At 48.3% G+C, this 24,762-nt stretch overlaps 1 protein-coding gene across 1 annotated transcript in view; it reads left to right on the forward strand.

Moving 5' to 3' along the window:
- Positions 1 to 458: 458 nt before the first annotated feature.
- The window catches only part of SEL1L3 (SEL1L family member 3), a 115,430-nt gene continuing 91,126 nt past the window's right edge, over positions 459 to 24,762 (forward strand). Inside the window, exons 1-2 of the mRNA XM_084799704.1 lie at positions 459 to 782; positions 13,652 to 14,222. Of these exons, the coding sequence (XP_084655830.1) occupies positions 612 to 782; positions 13,652 to 14,222 (742 nt within the window). The 5' untranslated portion in view covers positions 459 to 611. The remainder of the gene's footprint in view (positions 783 to 13,651; positions 14,223 to 24,762) is intronic.

Genomic DNA, 24,762 nt, shown 5'->3' on the forward strand with positions numbered 1-24,762 from the left:
AACAAACCCCATTGCCTAGTGCCCGGGCGCGAAGTGGGAATGAGCGACAAGCAGCAGGGTGGGCACAGGCTGGAGATGCCGGAGGGAGAGATGGAAAAGGGAGGGAGTTAGGGAGAAAGGACGTGGAATGAAGGAAGAAAAGTGGGGAGTAGAAGGGGTGAGGTGTGGGGGGCGGTATCTCGGACTGCAAGGGCGCGGAAGGGGCGGAGGAGGAAGCAAGAGAAAGGGATGGGGGGCTGCCTAGAGCCCCGCAGACCCCGTAGCGAACAGTGGCCGGGGGGCGGGACCATGAGGTCCCCACCTGCGTGGGCGTTCACGGCCCGGAGGGGTGGACGCCGGGGGCTAGGAGTGAACCACCAGGGAGGCGGGCTGGGCAGGGAGGCCGAGGGAGGGAGGGGACGGAACTGCGAGTGGGGAGGAGTCGGCGCTCGGCTGGGGCTGCGGGGGCGACGGCGGGAGCGGCGGTGGTGGCTGCGGGTCCGGTGGCAGCGGCAGGTGGCCCCGCGCGCGGCGGGCCGCCGGCCGGGGGCGGGCGGGAAGGTGGCGCCTCGGGCGGGGGCCGGTCCCTGCACCAGGTGACCTGTTCCGGCCGGGATCCGGGCGGCCTCGCCATGCAGTGGCGCGGCGCGGGGCATTGGTGGCCACGGCGGCGACAGCAGCAGCAGCAGCCCCCGCTGCCCGCTTTCGGTCCTCGGGCCGCAGCCATGGTCCCCCCGAGTGGCGGTGTTCCCCCGGGCCTCGGCGGCCGCCCTACCAGCGCTCTGCTCCTTCTCTTCTACCTGGTGAGCGCTGGACCCTACTCGGGTCCTTCCTTCTGCGCGGGCCCTGGGGACGGGGTGGGGTGGCCTGGGACCCCAGCCTCAAGACATGGGAACCTCGCCGCGAGTTTTCTCTCTTCCTTGCTATTGCGCCCCGGGCTCTCCCAGCCCCTGGGATGAGTACCCGGGTGCATGAACCGGAGTTGCCGGCTACTCTCGCTGGAGTCCATTCTTCCTCATTGCCTCCCTGGAAACCAGGGCCAGGTTCCCCTTCTTGTCCCCAGTGACACTGGACCCTCCCTACTCTGCATTCGCCTCCCGCCCCTTGGAGCGTGGTTCCCCAGCCCTGTCCCTATCCGTCCTGGGCTTTCCCCTCACCTTCTTGAAGCTCCTTTCCTTCTTGTGTCCAACTTCTCCTTTTCCCCTGCCACCCACCCCGACCCTCCTTTGAGTTTGCACTCGGTCCTCCCGGCCAGGGCGGTTCTGTGCCACCGCGCCTCGCCTTTCCAGAGGCTCTTCAACTCCTTGGTCACTCCAGCCAAGTTGCGGATGCCAGAACGAAATCTACTTCTTTGTACCGCGCTTACCGCCAGAGTGGTGACTTTAGCTGCGTCTTGAATGTTGTCATTTCAGAGCTGCCTTTGGCTTATGCATGTCAGTTTACGATTTGCACACTTCTTGCCTTCTGTTAGACTTAGGAGCTGGGTGGCAGTAACCTATTTTAAATACCAGGGTAATTGAGACCCTCCGAGAAAGGTGAGGAGATATTGCCCAGTTCTTTGGATAATTCCTTCTCCCATTTGTTCCTGCGTTCTGAGCAATAGTATATTTACAGAAGACTACACCCTTGCTGCCCAGCCTACCTTATGCTCTGGGATCCTGCGGAAAGCTTGGGTTATCTCGCCATATATTACTGTAAATAAGTGAAAAGTAAAATGCTGAATCATGAAACTGATGTAATAGGAAATTCACAGAATGCTTTAAAACAAAACAAAACAAGCAATGTCATTGTCCAGAACCCCATTCATGTGGCACTGCCAGTGTTTTCAGTCATCTTCTTAAAAGCTTGCCCGCTAAGGAGACACTGACCAGAATTGGAATTTGGGTTTGAAGAAAGTTGTCACCCAAGCCAAGTTTGCTGGTGTCTTAAACACTCTTTACTTCTGCCGTTTTCATTTCTTGAAGCAAGGCAGTGTGAAAATGCAAATTGTAACTGTGCCCCCCTCTCTCTCTCTACCTGTTGAACAATCCTTGCTTATACTTGTATTTTAGAAATTAGCCAGCACCCATTTTGTGGTTGTGTTTTACTATATATTTTCATAAGAAGTTGTCAGGAATGGGAATTATTTCTTTTTTCGCCCAAGGGATGTTATTATTTAATATTTATGCCACAGGGTTACAGTACACAGACTCATAAATAAAGCTGCCATGACAAATGACAGGGTTTTCATTTAAACAGATGATCCTGCATACAGGGGCACTGCTGGTTAGTGCAGAAAGAGAATTGATGTAGCTGAGCATTCTATGAAATATTTCCACTCAGGTGATCTGGAAAGTTCCATGTGAGACTGTCAAGGTCCAGGGGTGGAGGTGGGGGGGGGGTGCATTTCTTGACAGCTGATGAAATCAGAGTAACAAGTGTAAAACCCAAAGGCTAACGTAGCAGAGACAGAAGATGGGCCAAGTACAAAAGTTCTATGCTCACCAAGGGGTGTGGGGTTGAAGGAACAGATAGATCCAAGAGAGGAAATGATAGTATGTCAGTAGGAGTGACTGAGAGGCCTGTAATGTGGGGTGTAACACACGGAAAACATCTTGGTAGTTGGGGAAAGGGTCGATACGAGGCCATGATGGAGTGTGCCTGTCACCGTCCCTGATTAAGTGCTGCCTTCTGGTGGCTTCCGACGTCCTGAAGAGCCACACATGGCTGACTGAGAGGGGTTTGCCCACCCAAGTAAGATGCACCTGGAGTCCAGAGGCGCTCTCCGCGTTTTGTTCCCAGTGTCCAGCCATGTGCTGGGGATTGTGCTTTCATGGGGTGCTCTTTCTACCTGAATTGTTTACAAAAGATGGAACTTTTAGATCTTGGAGAAGCGTGGGGGTGTGAACTGGGGAAAATGTAAATCACACAGAGAGAAAGAGAGGTGGCGGTAGGGGGACCAGGAAACAATAAAGATGCATCACTGTGTGGGTTCTCCTCGATCAAGGGTGCTTCCTGGAGGAGCTGACTGGTTGAGAGGGAGACAGAGGCAGGTGGATGTAGTGGTGAAAGCCAGTCCTGCATTTGGAAGCTATAAAAGCAGATTCCATTGTGCTAAGTCACATTGTGTGGTCCCTGTCTAGCACTAACTAATCTCAGTAATACCCTTTGTGAGATAGTAGCTGTTATCTCCACACAGAGGGCAGAGCTGTCTCAGAGAGGGTAAGCGAGCTGCAGGCCACACAGACAGCCTGAGACGATGATGCCCACGTCAGCATCTTCTCCCGAACCCTCACTTTGACCTATGCTAGCTCATTGTCTTCTGGATTTTGCATCTTATGGACCATTTCTCCTCTTGCGTAGAACGTAAAGTCCATTAGCAGAGCTCCAGCAATTAGCAGGTGCTGTGCAACTGTCCAGGATGTGAGGTCATGTCTAAAGTAACCTAAAATATACAAAGCAGGAAGGACAAGCCACAGAATAGAAGCAGGATGTTAAAGAAAAAAAAAAAGTAAACCCAGAAACTATTTGCCATTGGTGAGGGTGAGGTAAACACCCAGGTGCAGCGTTTGAGCTTGTGTCATTGTGTCCCCATCAGACAGGGGACGGGGTGTACTACAACACCAACTCACTGATAACTTGGGGTTCGTTCTTATTTCACGTCAGCTTGTGTCACAAACACTGGGATACAAGCAGCTTTCCGAACATGCCCTTCTGGGAAGCCTGTCCCCTGGAGTCAGGGTTGGGAGGAAGGGCCACTCCCTTCTTCATTGGCTGGGACAAAGTAACCTCCTGTGTCAGCCCAGAAGAGTGCTGTGACTGGAACTAGGATACCGCAGGAGCATGAAACATTGCGAGGAGGCCTGAGAGACAGGTCCCAAAGCCATGTCGGACAGATGGCTGAAAAGGTGATTCCTGGTTCCAGGGACTGCCAGAAAAAAAATCCTGAGGTCACCAAAGGTCAAGATGCCAAGGGCCTCTAGGGAGAGTGAGGGCCTCCAAAGCAAAAGGGCTTCTGTTTAAGTCATCGCTGCTGCGTTTCCTCAACAGGACTCACCCTGCCCCGTAGATCCTCTTGCTTCGTTCTTAAACCATCAATGCCTTCCTTCCTCTCCTTGCCTTGTGAGAACAGGCCCTAGTCCTGCCCTTGACATCGAGGCTTCTAGAAGGCAATTCTCTCCCTCTGAACTCCAGGCTCGAATGAATACCTTTTTTCCTTAAGTGAGAAAATAAATCTCACTATAAGCAATATTGATGTCAGCTGTATAGCTGAAGTGTTCAGAGTGGACATTTGAGCATGTTAGACAACTGAGGACAAAGAAATAAGAGGACGTTAGCAGCTTAGATATATGTAGAGATCGTTAGCAGACGGCGGCTGTGATAGAGTCCTGTGCCGGAACCTCTGTAAGTGAGTACATCCCATCCATTATCCACCTAGGAGTATTCATCATCCTTTCACATTGAGCAACACAGGATGTTAAAAAAAATTTTTTTTAATGTTAAGGACCCTCTGTTACTCAGCTTGCAGAACTGTGAGTATAGATATTTGGAATTCAGAGGTGATCTCCAAATTTCCAGTTTGCCAGTGACATCCCTGTCACCGAGCACGCTTTTGACTCTGCCATGCTGTGGGCCCTGTCTTTTGCCTCCTGCTTTCCCTGCCTGGCAAGAGTGCAGGAGCCGGGGCTGGAGAGATGGCTCATTGGTTAAGAGCACTGACCTCTCTTCCAGAGGTCATGAGTTCAATTCCCCAGCAACCACATGGTGGCTCACAACCATCTATAATGTGATCTGATACCCTCCTCTGGCCTGCAGGTGTACATGCAAGCAGAGCTCTGTATACATAATAATAAATAAATAAATCTTTAAAAAAAAAAAGAGTGCAGGAGCCATAGGAAATGTGGTAGAAAAGAAACAAAGGACCCGTGCAGTTCTCTGACATGGTCAATAGGCTGGCACAGGTCATAAACAGCCCAAAGTGAATTCAGTTACTCTGTCTATTGGGTTGTCCTGTCCCTCAGAGGGAATGCACTGGGGGAAAAGGTGGGGGCATTGCTGATGGAGGTCCTCCCTTGGCAGCTCCTGCCTCCTGTCGTACTGTCGTACCTGGAGAATGGCTTGCTCAGGCTGGCGTGTACAGACGGACCCATGTGTCTCTGTGTGACAGACTTATCTCTTCCCCGCAAGATGTGAGGCAGATTGACCAGAGGAAGTCTTGGTTCTTCCCACATCTAAGATGGGATGCTTCAAGTCTCCAGCATCTCCCTCACCATAAACCAAAGAGTGGAGACAGGAAAGTGAGCTGAAGGCCATGTTTGAGGGAAGACAAGAGACAAGGCTAGAAAGTTGGGTGGGAAAATGAAGAAAGGAAGAAAAAGAAAAAAGATTGACTGCACCTGTCACAGTGGCTAGCACATAGCAGGCTCCCAATGAAATGAAGCCAAACCAACCGTATTTGTCCATTTGTCCACAGAGGTTTGAGTTAGGATGAAAGAGCATGCTAACTAGTATTGAGGTTCTCTCACACAAGTAGAAATATTGATTGTTGTTGATGGTGCGTTGCTGTCTGGCTCTGCCTGGGAAGGGGCAGTGCTTGATGGGAAATGTCTCCCCCAACATATCTTGATGGTCAAGGCCTCATTGACGTCATCACCCGTTCTGCATAATTGCATGCTTTGTGGACATCAAGGGAAGTTTTGCTTGTTTAGTCAGCAGAAATTGGACAGAATAAGGCTTTTAAGCCAACACAATTACTTTTTTGACCTATGGAAAGTTTGATCCAGCCAGTTTGGAGAGAGAGAGTGTGTTCTGGAGCCAAGGTCTTTGTAGGTGATGGGTGAAGTGAAGGGGCAGGAAGGAGAAAACCAGACACGATTATTGTTTGCATAACCGAATGGCTCCCACACACTGGTAAAGTGTAAATGAACTTCCTGTGGTGAGAGTGAGTGATGTTACATTTTCCAATCCCTGTTCATTCCTTCAATACCTAGCGGACCATGTAGAGAAAGCCAGTTTCCCAGCTCTGTGGAACAGGGCTATTTGAACAGAGTCGTTCTTTATTGATTTGTTTAAAGGAATCAAATGCACTCATCCTAAAAGGAGGTTAGGCCATATGGATAGTTTGGTGGTTGTTGTTGTTGTTGGGTTTTTTTTGGGGGGGGGCCTGGAAATATATGGATCATCCACCCTCAATGAGCAGGATGAATCAATGGGTTTAGGCTCCTAACTTGGGATTTTCATTAATTGATCCATTTCATTTTCTAGAAATATTACAATACACAATTACAAAGGCAAAAGAGGTTATATTTTGTTGGCTGTACATGCCGTTCTCAAATTGACTTTGTTGGGGCCCCCTTCTGTTGGAACCAGTTATCTGAGGGGTCTGGAGTCTTTTCCCAGCCCCGAGTGTACAGAGAAATCCTGTGGCTTCTGGAGTGCAACGTCAATATAAGTCGTTTAAACAGCAAGGCATGAAGGGGCCAGACGTGCCTTCTTCACCCTCAATGCCTTGCCTAAAGCCGCAGTGCATTTGAGCTGTGCTTTTTTATTTTTTCCTCACAGCATTATTTCACAAGGCTAGAATATAAGTTCAGAACCCAGTGCGGGTAGGGAGGACGGCAAAAAAAATTTTTTAATTTAAAAAATAGGTTTAAACTTTTTCTGGAGGCATTAAAAAAAAAAGATTCTAGGACATAGGTTGTGTGTCTGAAAGTTAGGAGGTAAGAAAGGCTGGGAGAAGTTCACCCCCAACTGATTGAGTGGGTGTCACCTTCTGGGACCTCTCAGGTCTCAGCTCAGGTTTTGGTCCTTGGGCTGGCGGTGCTGATGGTAAGAGCTCTGCAGAGGGAGCCAAAGAGGGCGAATGGGGAGCAAGCTGGTGGTCATCCTCTGTGGGAGAAGTTGGAACAGTAAGAAAGGACAGGGGAGAGGCAGGTGGATCTCTGTGAGTTCGAGGCGAGCCTGGTCTACAAAGCAAGTCCAGGACAGCCAAGGCTACACAGAGAAACCTTGTCTCGAAATCCTCGCCCCCCCCCCCCCGCTAAAATAAACTTTGGGGCAGATGTTTTGGTTTCTATGTACCTGACCGGGTTGTGAAGCAACCCCAGGAGACTGACTGTCCAAACATCTGGCAGGCGTTTTACCCACTGCTTAGTTGCTGTTGTTTTCAAGGAACATACTAATTCCCATCATAGTATGCCAAGGTCTCCTTTAGAATCTGGAGCTGTGACAGCCCCGGCCTAGGAGTTTCTAGGCGAGGGAAAGTGTGAGCAGGTCTTTTAGTTTATGTTAACGCAACCTGGCACAAGAAAATACCTATGAAGCTTGGACACGTGTCACGCCCGAAGCTGGAACTCTTCAAGTTAATTGCCTTATTTTCCTGGCAGGAAACAGCTGACAACCACACACATGGCTTGAGCCAGGAAATCAGCTCTGGCTTAATCAATATTTAGAGTGTGATGTGTTACTAATCGGTGTTGGTTTTGTACATAGCAGAGGTAGCCACGGCTCATGGTGTAGCAGCTGCCCTCTGGGTCTGCTCCAGCCTGGGAGAGGCCAGCCTCCTTCATTCCCTCTGCGTGATATGAAGGGGCCAGACGTGCCCCTTCCCGCTCTAGCTGTCCCTAAGACTGGAGATGCTAAGTGCTGCTCAAAGAACTTAGGTCAAGGCTCTGTTTTTGACACGTGGGGTGATTTTAGGACATTCTCTGGGGCCGGCGTATCCCCTCTTATGTCATAGAAACGCTACCTCTTCCTGAAGTCCCTGTTGCACTCCAACTACCGTAGAACTTCTCCAATAAGTGGTCTCACTGCCCAGCCTAGCATCGGGTTCTCATCCATTTTGAATCTTTACTGAAAGAAGCAAGAGCAAGATGTCAACACCCACCACGTGGGAGGCTCATCAGGTCATTGGGCCTAATCGAGTCTGACATCCCATATCACCCATAGCAACTCCACACGGGCCTTGCCTTCTCTCAGTCTGTGCTTCAGAACCCTACCTCGCAGAGACGTGTGGTGCTGTAGAACAGTAGTTGACAAACTACAGGCCCGGCCAGCTGATGTGCCTGTTTGTGAGTAAACGTTGTGTGGGGCAACAACTTCCTTTGGTTATATGGCATCCTGTTGGTGTTTGCCCCACCATAGTGGAGTATACATGGCCAGATACCCAAGATGAGTCAGCCTTCATATCCCATGGATTCCAAATCCCTGGAGGTCAACCTATCAAGGGTCAAAATGTTGGACAAACAATTGCATCTGTGCTGGACAGGCACAGGTGTTTCCTCGTTATTATTTCTGAAACGGCATAATGTAACAACTACACGCAAGGCCTTTACATGGCTTAGACATAAATTGTCTAGAGATCATTTACAATATATAGGAAGGGAAAGTGGCTTGGCCAGTAAAATCTGTGCCTCATAAACACAAGGAGCTGAGTTCGACGTCCAGAACGCATGTTAAAAAAAAAAAAAAGAGTTGAGCATTGATCAGGCATGGGAGTGCACATCTTTAACCCCATCACTCAGGAGGGAGACAGGCAGACAGATCTCTGTGAGTTCAAGACTAGCTTGGTCTACCTAATAGGTTCGAGGCTAGCCAGGATGACATAGTTAGACCTTATCTAAAACAAAACAAAACAAAAACAACAACAACAACAAAAACAAATGACCAAAAAACCCCAAATAAGTGTGGTGGTGTTTATTTTTATCCCTAGTCCTGGGGAGGTTGGAGACAGGAGGATTCCTGAGGCTGACTGGCCAGTTGGCTGAGCTTATTTGAAAAGTTCTAAGCCAGTGAGAGATCCTGTCTCAAAACATCAAAACAATTACAACACCCCAAAACAAAACAAAACCCCCCCAAAGCAAAAATGCAATCAACCAAACAAAACTGAGGTGGCTGACACTTGTGGAACAACAGCGAAGCTTGTCCTCTGGCTGTCACATCCACATGCATAGACGCACGCCTGTACATACGTGTGCTCCTGTACACACACAGGAGGAGCTGTTCAACACGGTCGCCTTTTCTGTATAAGGCACCTGAGCATCCACCGATGTTGGTATTATTTGGCATCTAGTAACCAGTGCCTCTCAGAGACTGAAGGATGACTGTTATTTTTTTTTAACCATTTGTTCCCCGCCCCCCCCCCTTTTTTTTAAGTAGAAAAAGTTTAATGACCTTAAATCTAGCACAGCACCATCCATAGACAGTTCATGCTACCCCATTGAAAAAGTAAACAAGAACAGGCATGATTAGTTTTAATATATTTGATTTGATTTGATGTATCCACATATTATCATTTCTGCATGTAATCAATGTAAAAATCATGACTAAGACACTTTGTAGCGTTTTGTTAAATAGCAAAACTTTGAAATTCCGGGTTTAGTTTATACCCCCAGCACGTCCCTGTGGCTCCTCTGCCTCCTGACCATCATTCTGGGGGAACATCTGTCCATTCCGCAGCCAGAACCAGAAGAAAATACAATAATCTTCATAGTGTACCCCGACATTTTCTTTGAAACGGAATTGGGAAGAAAGGCCCCCCCGGAGAGGTGCAGGGTAAGGTGTGAATGCACCTCTCTGAGCCACAGTGCGAGGAGTGTTACGCGCAGGGCACACCGTGGCATGCTGCCCTGATTAACGCGCATAAGTGTGACGGGCACATTTTCAAGCAATCAGATGGAAAATAATGAACAGGGTTATTAGGAACCACACTTCGCAGGGGAATCAAACGGCTTTCCTCTTGCGTTTCTGTTTAAGAGAGAGTTCTCCCCTTTTAGCATCGAAAATGTGTTAGAAAATAAATAAATAAATAGATAAATAAATAAATGCAATAAAATTGGGCCTGGGTGAGTTTTTCAAAGAGGCATGGAAAAAAAAATGTGATCTAGAGTCGTTCTTTGAAAGAGAACGTGTTTGGTGTGCGCTGTAAGGAGGCAGGCCCTGGACTCTGTGCCTTGTCTGGCCTCATGAAATGAAAGGCTCCTTGCATGGATTTCCTTAGGAGAGCGTCTGGGGCATCGCCCAAGCATAAGACGCACTAGTCGCTTGTCTGCTATTCTGGTCCAGATCCAGGTCCTCAGGCACCAGAGACTCGTGATTGTTGAATGAATGCGTTCTTCCTATGAACCAACACGGGGGTTCATCTATTCGTGCAAAAGGAGGATGCAGCCCAGAGTTCCCAGGCGGCTGTGAGCCCCTCTTGCCGTGATGTGCTTTGAGATGGGCAGCATTGGGTTGGTGCGTGTGTGAAGGCTAAGCAAAGGAGCCTGGCTCCTGGTTTAGCTCTGCTAGCCCGCCAGCCAGCGGGGAGACGTGAGAGATGCAAGAATTTGCTTGCTGCTTCCTCATCTGCCAAGTGAAGGAGCAGGACACCCATCACCCACAGCTCCTGCTCCATTTGCAGCTCTAAGATTAGTTTTGTGTGTGTTTTCTCCCTGTAATTTAGCCATATAAATGAGGGCAGTAAACAATTAATCCTCCCCCAGAGGGGTGGACAGTTGAAACTGTTCTCACTCCTTAGAGATTTCTTCCCCCAGATGCACGTAAAGGAATGGCCAGACCTTTCCTTCCCTGGCTCATTTGTGGAAGCTGACACTTTAACCTTCTAAGATGGTCGCCTTCCTCCCCCAATATTCATGTGCTCTAGAATGCGAAGTGTAATCATATAGCCGCCCATCTCTCTCCCTCCAGGTCTGTCTCATGGCTGCTTCATCCTTCCGTGTTCCATCGGAACAACTGGTGCTGTGTGTATTCAAGTGATTTTTTTTTTTTACATCATGTATATGTGTGTGTGTTATCTAACCCAGGAGGTATTTATGAACCCACATAAAAGTGACAGCAAGAGGAACAAAAGTTCCAAACAATGGCTGTAGAGTAGTCCAGGGCAGGAAGTACATCTTTTACTTAAGCCGTGGACATCTACACATGCTATCTTACACTGTGACAAGGCTGACGTGAAAAGCCTGTTCTTAACACCCATTCCCACAGATTAAATATGTTTGTAGGATAAAATTCTGCAAGTGGGCTCCTTGGGCCAGAAAGTACCTGCATTTACACTTGGTGTTGCCTGATTGCCCTGCAGGAATGGCTGCCACCAGGGGCCTCTGCCATCAACCCCCCCCCACACACAATCCCCTCCCCCCCCCCACAATCCCCCCCCCACCCCCCCACACACACTGCAGCCAGGGGAACATGAAATCTGACCTTGGTCTTGACACTCTAATAGGTCAAGAATGCCATCTCTGTGTGGCTATAATTTGCTTTTCTGTCCCCTCGAGTGGGGCCTTACTCATCATTGAGTTATGACTGGCTCAAGTTTCTGCTGGACTGTTACCCTAGCCCTTATGCGTTGAGTCTGAAAAGAAAACAGCATCCCTTCCACAGAAAGTCTGTGTGCAGAGGAAAGTGCTCCTGCCCTGGGCGGGCGCTCGCTGGTCCCCAGAGCCAAATGCTCTCTTTCTTTCTCATCTCAGATTCCCATGCCTGCCTGCCTCTCTACCATTGTTCTGGTCTCTGGCCAAGCCACGCTAGTTTCTCCTCCTGAACGCTCTCTCTGCCTCTTGCCTTGGTTGTGCTGTGTGTGCCACTTTCAGCCTCTCCTTTGCCTTCTCTCCTGGAGAACTTCCTTTCACCCTTCAAAGCCCAAGTGGAACCCCACTTCTCCAATAGGCCTGGTCTAGAGACCCCCCAGTCAGTTGTGCTTCTGCTGCTGATCTGGATTGGGCTTGTTTATTGTTTGATTGGCACCCCGGACATCTTCACTTTGCTTTTTTTTTTTTTTTAAACTACTATTGACAGGCATGTTTCCCTGATACAAGAGTTCAATTCTCACCCACCATCGCTTCTCCATGGCTATAAACCAGAATGGGAAAAGGAGCCCCTTCTCTTTTCTTTGTAAGACCAAAGTAGCTTTACATTTTTAAGAATTGTATTTATTTGCTTTGCTTTGCTTGTGTGTGTGTGTGTGTGTGTGTGTGTGTGTGTGTGTGTGTGTGTGCATGCACATGTGGGTTCTGGGCTTGAACTCCATTCATCAGGCTTGCCAACAAATGCCTCTACCCAGTGAGCAGTCTTGCCATCCCCGTTCCCCACTTTTAAGACAAGATCTCACTCTGTGCCCGTGTCTGGTTTGAAGTTCATTATGTATGCCAAGGTGGCCTTGAACTCGAAGAATCTTCCTGCCTCTGCCTCCTGAGTGGTGGGATTAGAGACATTCGTAATCACAGATGGCAAACGAAATGGCTTTTTCTTTACCACTGTGATACGGTGTTCATTTACAAAGCTTACTGTTTTGAAGCAAGGAGGTCAGCAGTGTCATGTAAGCTCACATTGGGCACAGGGGCCCCCGTTCTCATCTCCAGCACATTTTCATCACTCTGCAACTAAACTCAAACCTTAACCACTCATCCCTTCTGCTAGACCATGGCAATCCCTCCTCTATTTTGTCCCCGTGAGTCTGACGCCTTTACCTGCTCCAGTAAGTGCCTCATACAGTACTTCCTGTTTTGTGCTTGGCTTTTTTCACTTAGCGTGCTTTAAGGTCCATCCACTTTATAGGATAGCAGAGTCGTGTTCTGTTGTAGGACAGGTAGACTGCTGTCTTCATCACTGATGAACACTTGACCTGCTCTAGCTATCGAGGAGAGTGTGGTTATAATAGCATCTAACTGTCTCTTCAGGTTCTTGCTTTCAACCTTTTTTGTTTATATTTGGAAGCGGAATCATGGGATCAGGAGTGGCTCTGGTCTTTACCATAGAAGCTATGCCGTTTTACATTGGCACCTGCTGTGCACAGGGATTCCAATTTCCCAGGACCATCACCCACGCTTGTCCTCCGGTCTTTTCTTTCTCTCTTTTCTTTCCATCATAGCCATCAAAACGAGTGTGAAGTGGTCACAGTGACCTTGTTTGCTCTGGACACCTCAATCACAGAGTCACGTCGAGAAGGGCTCAGCCAGTCATAATTCATCACCTCACGCTGACAACACTGCCTGGATTTTGTAACCAAGCTCCTTATATTTCTTGGAGACATGCGCACAGTAAGAGGTCTTGAGTGCTTAAAGACACAACCAATTGGGCACCCTGCTAAAATCATTCTTGGCACTTGACCACATCATGCATGGTGCAAGAACAGGACCAGGCAGCTCTGCTCCAAGCTTGCCTGTGTGGAGCCGCAGAGACCTCCTGCTGGGCCATCAGGCTGGCAGGCTTGTCCTGGCACCACACTCACAGGAGATAAATACTCTTCTTTTCATGTTCCCTGGTGATGCCCTTTCAGCTTTTCTCCAGCCCTTTGATTGGCAGTGTCTGGCCACCATTCGAAGTAGTTTGTTCGTGCCTGAAGCTGCCTTGCCTCTTTGATTCTACCACAGGGTCCTTTCCCTATTGCTTTTGCCAGGGACCAGCCTCATCCTTTGGAAACCAGCTCAGGAATCGTTGCCGCATAGCTTTGAAAGCCACATTTTGGTCAACAGATGTTCCTAAGCTTAGGGAGAGAGTTCAACGTGACCTCATCTTCATTTGTGCGTGTTGGCTTTTCTGTAGTCTAACGGCTGGGATTTTGCCATCTCTTACTGTCCACACTCACTGCCTTTACATATCTGTAGTTTTTAATGCCAAGAGAATAATATCAATTTATATGTATATTAATAGGATGGCTTAAAAAAAACATTCAGTGTTACCATTTTTTCCCTTCCAGAATTTTGTGCCATCTTTGGGCAGGCAGACTTCCCTGACGACGTCGGTGCTGCCCAGAGCAGAACAGAGCAGGACGTACACAGACTTTATTTATTTTACTACCTTTGAAGGGAGCGTGCGCAACGTCTCTGAGGTCTCCGTGAAGTATTTATGCTCTCAGCCTTGTGTTGTCAACTTGGAAGCGGTTGTCTCGTCTGAGTTCAGAAGTAGCATTCCCGTGTACAAGAAGCGGTGGAGGAACGAGAAGCATCTTCACACCAGCAGGACACAGATAGTGCACGTCAAGTTCCCAAGCATCATGGTGTACCGGGATGACTACTTCCTCAGGCACCCCATCTCCGTGTCCACGGTGATTCTCCGAGCCTGGATCACCCACAGGCACAGTGGCGGGGGCTTGAATGTCCGAGGGGAGGAGAATTTGCTGCATGCCGTAGCAAAGAACTACACCCTGCTGCAGACCGTCCCGCCTTTCGAACGGCCTTTCAAAGATCATCAGGTGTGCCTGGAGTGGAACATGGACTACCTCTGGAGCCTCTGGGCCAATAGGATCCCACAGTGTCCTCTGGAGAGTGGTAGGTCACTTGCCTCACGGCAGAGCACACTCTTGTGTTTTCAGATTGCTGGTGTCGTCGCATGACAGCAGGTGCAAACTCCTTTTTATTAATTGTGTGTGTGTGTGTGTGTGTGTGTGTGTGTGTGTGTGTGTGTCCCATTAGACATAAGAGTAGTAGAATTCTGCGTGCGTCATTTCTCTCTGTCGTGTTGGTCTAAGGGATTTGAAGGCAAGTCATTAGGCTTGGCAGCAAGCACCTTTACCCACTGAGCCTGGCCTGGCCCCAGAAGCAAATTCTTGAGTTAGCCTCACAAAGGCAAGGAATGTGGTGTCTGTCATTTTGGATTTGGGGAGAAAAGGGAGCAAAATTTTAAAAAAAAAATCAAAGAGAGGAAAAAGATTAAGGGGGAATAAAGTGAAGATGAAAGACAGACAGAAATCAGGGAGGGAGATTCTCAGAGCTTTTGAGCTTCCTAGGAACAGTAATGCTGCCAAAACAAGGAAGGGCTCCCCGGCAAGCACCATGGCTTCTGTCATTTATAAGAATAACAGTTTATCCTGGAGGAGATGAGAGAGACTCAAAACCCCCTCCCCCCACAAAGCAGATAGGGAGGCTGTGCCTCAAGGGTAGTGACTTGTGGCTGGGGCCGCCCTGTTCTCTCAGAACTTGTCAAGCCTGTCTCTGGAACCTAAAGACAGGCTAACAGAACCCTTCTCTGACAGTTGCTTAGCATGTCACCAGCCCTCGGCACCAAGCTGCCACACTGACGGGAGAGTCTAGATTCCGTATTTTATCCTAAATGCCCGGTGGTGACAACCCACACAGGATCCCTCCAGAGGCACCTGGGTCGTTCCCCCAGCCTCCTACACATCAGGGCTGGAGACCTGGGGCTCGTACTTAGAAGTGGGCCCAAAGTTCTTCCATGGGAAGAGAAGCAACGGCTCTGGGGTACTGAGCACCTGCTAGTTCCCCTCACGTGGCACCAGGAGTCAGCCCCTGAGACCCCGACCCAGGTCTGACATTATTTCTACCCATGAGCACTTGCAACAGAATTGTCTAAGTGCTCTTGCTTTAAACACACTGTTCCTCATATACCTAGGATTGGGGATGGAGCGGACTCAGCATTTGAAATGGATTCTGATGTACCCCAAAATTCCAGTCTCTGGGCTAGGGGGTGGGACTATGGATAGGACTTTGATCTTGTTTTGACGATAGCCCAACTCCCAGCTGGCTTGGCAGGTGCAGGAATTCCACAGCCCGTGACAACAGACTTTCCCACAGCCAGTTCCTCATACCTAGTCTTCTCAGATCTGCTGTGGGAGAAGGTGACTTGAGGACACGAGTCTATATTCTGCCTCTAGTGACATGCTCTTTCTCACCTTTGGGATGTGATTTCTGGGAAAACATGCTGTGGCAGTCTCTTGGTAAGTCTCAAAGTTGCTTCGTATATAATAAAAGCTTGTGTGTGTGTGTGTGTGTGTGTCCATATAGGTTTGCAGTTCCTGCTGCATACATTAACCAGTTGGCATCCTGAGAACTCTTTATTTGACTCTAGTTGTAGAATCACACACACACACACACACACACACACACACACACACACACACACACACAAAACCTGGGGGAAAAAAGGCAAAGAAAGACCTTTGTGCCGTGGCCTCGCTTCTCCCATTGGCACCGCATTCTGTAGTCACAGCACAGTATTAACACTAGAGAACCAATGCCACTGTACACTGGATTCAGGTTTTACACACACACACACACACACACACACACACACACACACACGCATGCACATGTGCGTATGCACATACTGTGGGAAGATCTGGGTAATTAGACGTCTGGAATATGGGAGCTGTGTGCATATAGATGGGCCATCTTCCTCTAAGCAGAGCCCTGTGCTAGCACCTATCTGGAGTGCCTTCCACAGGGATCCCTAATCTGTCAAGCAAAAGGGAGCGCAGGGCACACACAGCCACAGTTTTGCCTTGCCTCTGACTTCACCAGGCTTAATGATTCCATTTCATGTTTTGCAAATGTACATATTTCTCATTGAAAAATGACCAAATTGCAAGTGGGACGTCTGGAAATGAGAACCATTTATAAACTGGCTTGTTCTCGGGATGCCCTGAAAATCGGAGTCGCCTTTCCTTTTTCCTGTTGTTCCGCGCCCTGTTTGCAAGGCCCAGGAACGGCACGGTGGGAATTTTCTGCCTGCTTCCTTGAGAACATTACTTTTGGTGTGAGAACCGATCTAATCAAATCGTAGCACAGAGGAAAAACCTTCCTTAGGAGTTAAAAATTCTCTGAAAATGGAGGCGGGGGCTTCTCCTCACACCAGCTCTGCATCTGTAGCTATGATTTACAGAAATGAGACCGTTTTCCCTCTGTCCTTAAATGAAAAGTCACCTGAGTGAGCGCAGCAGGCTGTGGGACGTGCTGCGACCTTTGTTCTGGTTGGGGCTGTTGAGTGGCTGGGGCTGGATTGGACAGTGGCACTTGCTTTGCTGCCAGACAGCAGTCAGTTGAAACATAAGACAGTTGGGGAGACCCCGTCTGAGCTTCAGGGGCACCTGTTAGGTCTGGGCCCCTTCATAAAATGCAGCTCTGTTTATAAATGTGAACTGTTTTCTGAGTCAAGCATCTCATGCCCAAAAGGTCCTGCCTCCGTGCCTCTATCTGGCTTCATCTTTTTTGTTGTTGTTGTTTTAGGAAAAGACTCAAACTCTCCTGTGCCTGGGTTTTCCAGGAGGATGGTTGAAGTGCCCTCTGTCACCAGCTTAGCTTATGTTGCAGGGTAGGACTGAGGACCCCAAGAGTGGCCCAGGCTGGGCCAGTGGTGTGACTTTTGGTAGATACCTGGCAGGTTTTTAATCCGGCCCTGCTGAGCAAGCCCAGCCCAAATCAAAAGTCAACAGCTTTCAGACACATTGTGCCAAGGCTTTGCCACATGCCCTACTGTATATCTGTCCCCTGTTATGTTCCAGCAATGCGGCCATAGGCGATTGGGCAAACAATTGACTGTGGCTCCAGTTTCTGTTTCCTTGGGGGAGGGGATGAGCATTGTTCTTTAAGTCCTGTGTGTGTGTCTGACTCATCCCTGAACTCACTAAAAACACGAGGGCGGATGGCTTGGAGGGTTGACGTTCATTCCAACTTGGGTCACCCTCAGAACTTCTCCCTGCTACACCCTAAGGAGAGAGTCTGCCAGTCCTGTTGGCTACAGCTGAAGCTGTATAGCTCATGTGTTCAGTCTCTCCTTGCTACGTGTACTACTGGCATCCTGTCTAAGTCCCCGCCCTCCTGGACTCTGGCCACAGCCCAGCAGTGACTTCCGAGCTTCACCCTTGGCCCCCACCTCTCTCCCAGAAGCCTGTGCAGTGCAGGCTGGTCACCTCTGCTGCTCAGGATCAAGTCATGCTGTCGTGTAACAGTTTCTGGTTTGATCTCCCAGCATGTTTTTGCCCAGCCTGCTTGCTTCTTAAACAGACCATGTTCTGTTCCACTCTGAGACATTTGAGTGACTGCTGCCACCTAAAATGCTCAACTCCCAGGTCTCTGTTCAGCTTGCTTCTTTACCTCTTGCATACCTCTGCTTAAATGACTCCTTCCATGACTGCCTAGTCTGAGGTAGTGTGACCTTGCCTGGCATTATTGCTTCAGTCTCCTCTGTAGCCTAAATCCACTGGACACTGTAATTAAATACCTACATTTCTCTGGTTTCCTGTAGACTGTGATAACACAAGCTCCTTACGCTATGCTCCTGTGAGGATCACACTATGACGACACTGTGGCAACACACTGGTGCTCTAACCCCTGTTGACAAATGGGGTGGAGGACGAGAAGGTGTGGGGCTGATCCTGAGTCTTCACTTGGGCCCTCTGTACATAGATCCACAGGCCAGAGCGTCCCAGGTGGCCTGTCAGAGCCACACTGGCTAAGGCTGCAGACTCCCAGGCTCTCCTCTTGCAAAGACACGTGGCTCAGCTCTGCCTTAGTAAGGTGAGCCCAACACGGACACTTTTAGGCCTTGCTAAGTCAGTTCCTTTGACCTAGTAGCTGTTGTCCTGTGCTGCCCCAACCAGTCTCACCAGCCCCATCAACATGTGGCCTTCCCTCCTGCCACATTCCGTGTCTCCATGCCGACATCCTCCTGCCCAGATTGCCACCTCCCCTTCCCTCAACCCCACATATATGCATCTTCATGAGCGTGTTTCACTTCCACAATCAGGAATCGCCTCTCTGACCTGCGGCTTCCAGAGACCCCCAACATATGCCTCTCCCGTGATGTGTATTGTGTCCAGTTAAATGAAGCAAAGATTGGCTGAGCCTCCATGGACCACTTTTTTCCACAAGTCTGGAAACTCACGGATGGGGGACCTAGTCCCTCTGTCTCTTTAAGGTGGTTGTGTGGGAGGCAAACACAGCTATGACACAGTCACAGCCACTCTCGGTTTCCAAGTCCTTGTCATGTGCCAGACACCGTGGGAAGAACCTAGCTGCTCTTCCCAAATACCCTGCCTTCTATACTTGCTGATGGGGAGGTAGATTTAGGGAAGTAGAATGGCTTGACTCAGGTCACACAGCTAGTAACTACAGAGCTGGTACCCAAGGCTGGCTTGTTTGACTTGTATTTAACCACAGGGTTAGACAGCTGGCGGTGGTTAGGAAGCTGTTTGTTTGTTGGTTTGTTTGTTTGTTTATTTATTTATTTATTTATTTCATGCCATTCACCTTGGACTCCAGCTACTATGCACTTTTTAGGCGCTTCACTGGGGTTTGCCACAGAAGAGGTGACATTTGGTGACTTTCACCATCGGCCATGCCACCAGGCAGAAAGGACAGTGGGAGCTGTAGTGCTGGGTGGGGGAGGGGGTTGTGTGACATGGCTGCATCCCTCTGTGGGCAGGGTGGCAGACAGGCTTTGCACCGTCTTCCTGGAGCAGGGGGCTGAGCGGGCTTTGAGGCAGTGTCATCTCCAGTGGCGAGAAGGATCATGTCAGCTGACTGTTGGCGCCTGCCATGCGATGAAGACGCCGGCGAGCAGCATGCTTGATATGTGCTTGAAGTCCTTGAACTTGAAGGTAGAGTCTCAGGTGTGAGCGAGGTTATTCCTGACCATGCTGTGAGGATTTTCAAATGCCACACTTAACAGTGCTCTGCCCTAGCGTCTCTCTTCACCACAGGCTTTCTGGTCTCTAATAAGAAACTCTGGGGACCATGGAGGTCTCGTTTTCCTTTCAATGAAAGGGCATTCTCACTTTTAGTTCCAGTGGGCCGGAAGTGTGATATTTAACATTACAATTATTTATTTATTTGGGTTGGAGAGACAGGCACATGCCGTGTGTGTGTGTGTGTGTGTGTGTGTGTGTGTGTGTGTGTGTGTGTGTAGGTCAGAGGATAACCTGAAGAGGAATTGATTCTCTCCTTCACCATGTTGTTCCAGAGTTCAAACTCGGGTCAAACCAGGCTTGGCAGTGAGACCCTGTACCTGCGAGCCCTCTTGTCACTTGAAAGTATGGTTTCTTATCATGAAAATCCATTACAACAAAATAATTGAAATGTAAAGTCTGGAGTTGGACCCAGGCTTGACTTGTCTTTGTGGAAAAAATAAAAACAGACTCCAAAACAAACAGTTTATGCATCAGGATTATTCAAGCCAATGACGTGGTGATCCATTTCTAATCATAAGCTGTATATTTGGAGTTTAAAAACCACCACAGACTCGGTCTCAAACCCCCCCCCCCAATCCCAAGTTAATCACAGCAGCCTGATTTTTCCAGTAATAACACTGATTAGTGCCTCGTGTCTGCATTGCCCTTTATAATGGTACAAAACACTTTTTCCAGGCACATTGTCTCATTTAATCCTCAAGGGAAAGACAGTATTAGCCCTATCCTCCTCTTGGTGGAAGGGAAAATGGAGGCGCAGGGAGGCTATTTAACTGGGGCCCAAACCTCTGTTCTTCCGACTTTGCTGTGCTGCCTCTCCGAGATATGCTAATGCGGCCCTAACCCAGGTCCTAAATTAGAAGGGAGACTTTTTTTTTTTAGTTGAATTTTTATCGATGTGAATCATGTTTTCTTTACCCACTGGACTTTGTCTCTTTGAAGCGATGGAGCTGAGCTGAACAGCCTCAGAGGCCCAGGGTGGGGAGGCCAGCGGAAGGCAGCTGCCTCTTCCTCTCCGCCTGCATGGAAATGTTCAGAGCCTTTGTTCTCGTCTTCCTTGGCTGCAAAGGTAATACATGTACCTGGTAAAAAATTCAAATCGTGTAAAAAGGTTTAGCGGGAAGGAGCAGTTCCGCCAGCGCCCAGTCTTCTGCTCCTTTTCCCAGAAGCAAACTCAATACAAGCATTTCTTGCTTCTCCTTCCAGAATGATCCTCTGCTCACAGAGGCATTAACTTCAGCTCCTTGTCTCCACAAGCAAATGATAGCCTAGGAGAAACTCTGCCTTACACTCATTAGCGATACGGCAGAGATTTTTCTCTATCAGGGCATGTTGCTCGGCTTCATTCTTTCTGACAGATCCTTAGCACTTCCGTTGCTTGATGGTCTATCACTTATTTAACCTGTCTTCTTGGACGCGCATGCGGGTCAGGTGTGTTGGGGGTTGGGGGAGGAGGATGGTTTGTGTGTGTTTGTGCTTGTGTATGTTGGGGGTGCAGGCGCCAGCATCAGTGTGTGCACATGTGGAGGTCAGAGGTCGGTGGTAGGTGTCTTATTACTGTCACGAGCCTGTGGATTTGGCTATAGATGTGCTGGCTTAGCAAGCCCCTGAGCTCCTTCTGTCTTTATTTCCCAGGACTGAGACTGCAGTGGGTGAAACCATACTTAGCTGGTTTTGAGTAGGTGCTGGGGATCTGAACCCAGGTCCTCATGCATGCGTAGCAAGCATTTTGCACACTGAGCACCCGCAGGCTCCAGCAGGGGCTTTTCTTTCTTCCGCTTTCAACAGTGTTGCTTCTCTGAGCACTCTTAAGGGAATCTGTGCGTACATGGGAGTGTGTTTGCACGGTGACTTCCAAGGACTGGAACCTAGGTTCTCAAGCCTGCTGAGAGCGGGTTTCCCACAGACTTCATCACCCAGGCACCTATGGAGGCATTTATGATTTAAATCATGGTTAGAACATACCGATTGTATCTTCGGCCTTGGTTTTAAAGGCAACAGTGCACCCAACGTCTGCTGCCTTTTTAGGAAACTCCGTTTGGAAAACACTTCTCTGGGATTAAAAAACTGTACTTTCTTTCTCCTGTAGGCTCTGCTAGCCACAGAGATTCCTTGCTGGGAGACTCCTAATTCTTCCATGTGCAGGCTGGGTATCTTCCTCAGTGGCGTCGTCCTGCTGTGTCTGAAGCTCATCCTGAGAAAGACCTTGCTGCATGGGGACAAGACTTTTCCCTGAGTTAGGCTTGCATGCTAGGGTATCAGTCCTCTGGCTAGACTAGACATGGGCTGCTACAGATTCCTCCAGCTCCCCCTTTCCCCCCCTTTCTGCCCCCCTCCCCCCGCCACCCAAAGATGAGACTAAAATCTGCAGCAGGGGCTGGGGAGAAGGGTGTCAATAAGGCATGAGGACCTAAGTTTAATCCCAGAACCTGTAAAATTCTGGCCACTGTGGCACTGCACCTGTAACATAGCACCAGGCAAGTGGAGACCGGAGGACCCCTTAACCTTACTGGCTGGTCGGTCTAGTTGAGTTGGGGAACTCCAGGTTCAATGAGAGACTCTGTCTCTAAATAACTAAGCAAATGATAAGGAAGTTAATAAATACATACATAAAGTATAGCCAGGTATGATGGCGCACACCTTTAATCCCAGGTCTTGGAAGGCAGAGGCAGGTGAATCTCTGTGAGTTCAAGGCCAGCCTGGTCAACAAAGCAAGTTCCAGGACAGCCAAAGCTACACAGAGAAACCCTGTCTCGAAAAACAAAACAAAACAAAAAGATAGAGAGCAGTAAGGGAAGACTCCTAATACTGGTCTTTAGCTCCATATCCACAGGTGTGTGCCCACACGCACATACAGGCTCATACACACACACACACACACACACACACACACACACACACACACACACACACACACACCAAGGAAGAGGTAGGGGCCCCAGTCTGCCTCCTGGGTGGAATACTGGCCCTTGTCCTAAAGCAGGTGTTGGAGGACCCTTCCTCTCATCCCAGCTTTGTGGAGTCAGGCTCTAACCCGAGGGTGAGATAGGCCCTTGGGAATTCAAGGCCGTGTTAACTGACTAACCAATACTGAAATGTTTTAGTGTTTCAGCAGCCAGTAGGTCTGTTCACCAGCCACTGTTCTCTCAGAGTGCCTGGAAGATGTAGTTTGGTTAGTGAACACCCCACTGGTGTGCTGTGCGGAGCTTCAGCTTGGGTCAGAACTGGACCTCTTATTAGCTAACCATCTTCATCAGGACATTGACATTTTCCTTGCCTCCAAATGAAGGGGTTTATATCATTTAATAGCCAGTGCCTCTTGTTGCTTTAAAATATAAAGAAACAAAAAACAAATATAGTTCATGAGGGATTTCAAAGATGCACTGCCCTTATGGCATTGTGAGTGTGAGTGTGTGTGTGTGTGTGTGTGTGTGTGTGTGTGTGTTAATGTTGCTTCCTTCTCCAACCTCATCTCACACAAGAAGAGTCAAAGAAATAGACTTGAAGGAAGGATTTGAAATGATTATTTGTTTCAGGTGGCGTGGTACACATATAGAATTTTTAAAAAGTGTTGGGTAAAAGAGGGACAGACTTGAATTCTAGCTTGGATATAGTTCCATATGCTCAGTTATTTGCTTGCTTATGGGACTCCTGTCATACACGGAGCACTATTCTAGGCTCTAAGAATGGACGCAAATAAAGGAAAGTCCCTACGTTCATGGACCACACAGAGACACTTGGATGGGTCGGTAGATCTGTTTTGGACCTAACTTATCTGTAAATGTTTTGATGACAGATGATCCTGTCACTTCCAAGTCTAGTCCTTTGATAGACATCACTAGCCAACTACAAATTATCCTTGACTTACAATGACTTGATTTAAGATTATTAAACTTGTGTGTGCTGCATGTGTACGTGTGTGTACAAGAATACACACTTGTGTGTGTACATAGAAGCCAAAGGAGGGTTTGAGGTGTCCTCCTTCATTACTTTCTGCCTTATTCCTTAGAGATTGTGTCTCTCCCTGAACCCAGAGTTTGGATTAGGCTGGTGGCCAGGAAGCTCCAATGATTATCAGTGCTGGGGTTATAGGGATGCGCTAGACCACGGCTAACTTGTTACGTGGTTACCTCAGTGTGACTCCGAGTCTTTCTGGTGGCCTGGTGAGGACTCTTAACTCCTGAGCCATCCCTCCAACCCTGGGGTTTTCAACCTTTGACAGTGCAGAGTCACACCTACATAGCCACTGTGATTTCCATTTTTGGTACAGTATTAGTCAATCATATGAGCCAACACTTCATTGTACAAATAGGTTTTGTGTAAGATGATTTTATTCAGCTGTAGGCTAATGTGTGCTCTAGGTGCATTTGAGGTCACTGAGCTATGCAATAATGATCAGAAGATTAGGGTATCAAGTGCATTTTTTTTATATTTATTTTTTTGCCATTGAAAATTTTGGGACATAGTCCAATCTTAAGCCAGGGAACATTTGTCTGATATTCCCAACAGGCACTGTCAGCTCACGGACAACAGCCTATATTCTTTCCTGTCCTAGATGGGTTCTAAAATGTCATCCTTCCTAATTAGTTTTGATTGTAAAGGATGCATATACAGAGGGAAAAACCACAATAGAACTATTAAAGCTACAGAGTTGCTAAAAAAAATATCCTTGCCTTTGGTCTTTCTGTGCACCAAAAATTCATACACATTTTTGCAAAGTTCTCTTAGATGTTTGGGTTGAGAATTCTCCCTCCACAGTCCTTGGTTGCAGGCACTTTGATCCCAAGGTGAGCAAACCTCTTTCTCGAAGCTTCTTTTTCCTGGTGTGAGGTTTCGCTTTGTTATGTGCCTCAGGCTTCCTGGCACCGATGTGGCTGTCTGGCCTCTTCCGGTTCCCTCGACACGTAGAAGCCAAGCCAAGGTTGAGCTCAAATCAATCTTTTTGGTGAACTATCTCCAGATTCTAAAGACCTCTTTGCACTATCTCCATTTACAGCCCCCGTCACTATACTCGAGACAGACCGACAAATCCTTTGTGCCCAAATGGAACTCAAATTCATTTCATGATTTAGATGCTTTGAAAGAACTGGCTTGCTTAATCCTATTAAATATATATATATATATATATATATATATATATATATATATATATATATATATATATACAAGGGCTGGAGATTCTAAAAACTGCTTTTGGGATTTTCAGATCGTATTAAACTCAGGGTGCTTCTACGCTTACTGCAGTTTCTTGTTTCTCTTTGGGAAGCGACCTGACCTGTTAGTGTCCCAGGCTGAGGACACCTGTAATGATGACTCTCACTGACCCCAACTCTCCTCTCCAGGAGTCCCAGGAAGAGTGGGCTGTTTCTGACATTGAATTATGGATG

The sequence above is a fragment of the Acomys minous genome, assembly GCF_964271855.1.
Source record: "Acomys minous genome assembly, chromosome: 10".
NCBI lineage: Eukaryota > Metazoa > Chordata > Mammalia > Rodentia > Muridae > Acomys > Acomys minous.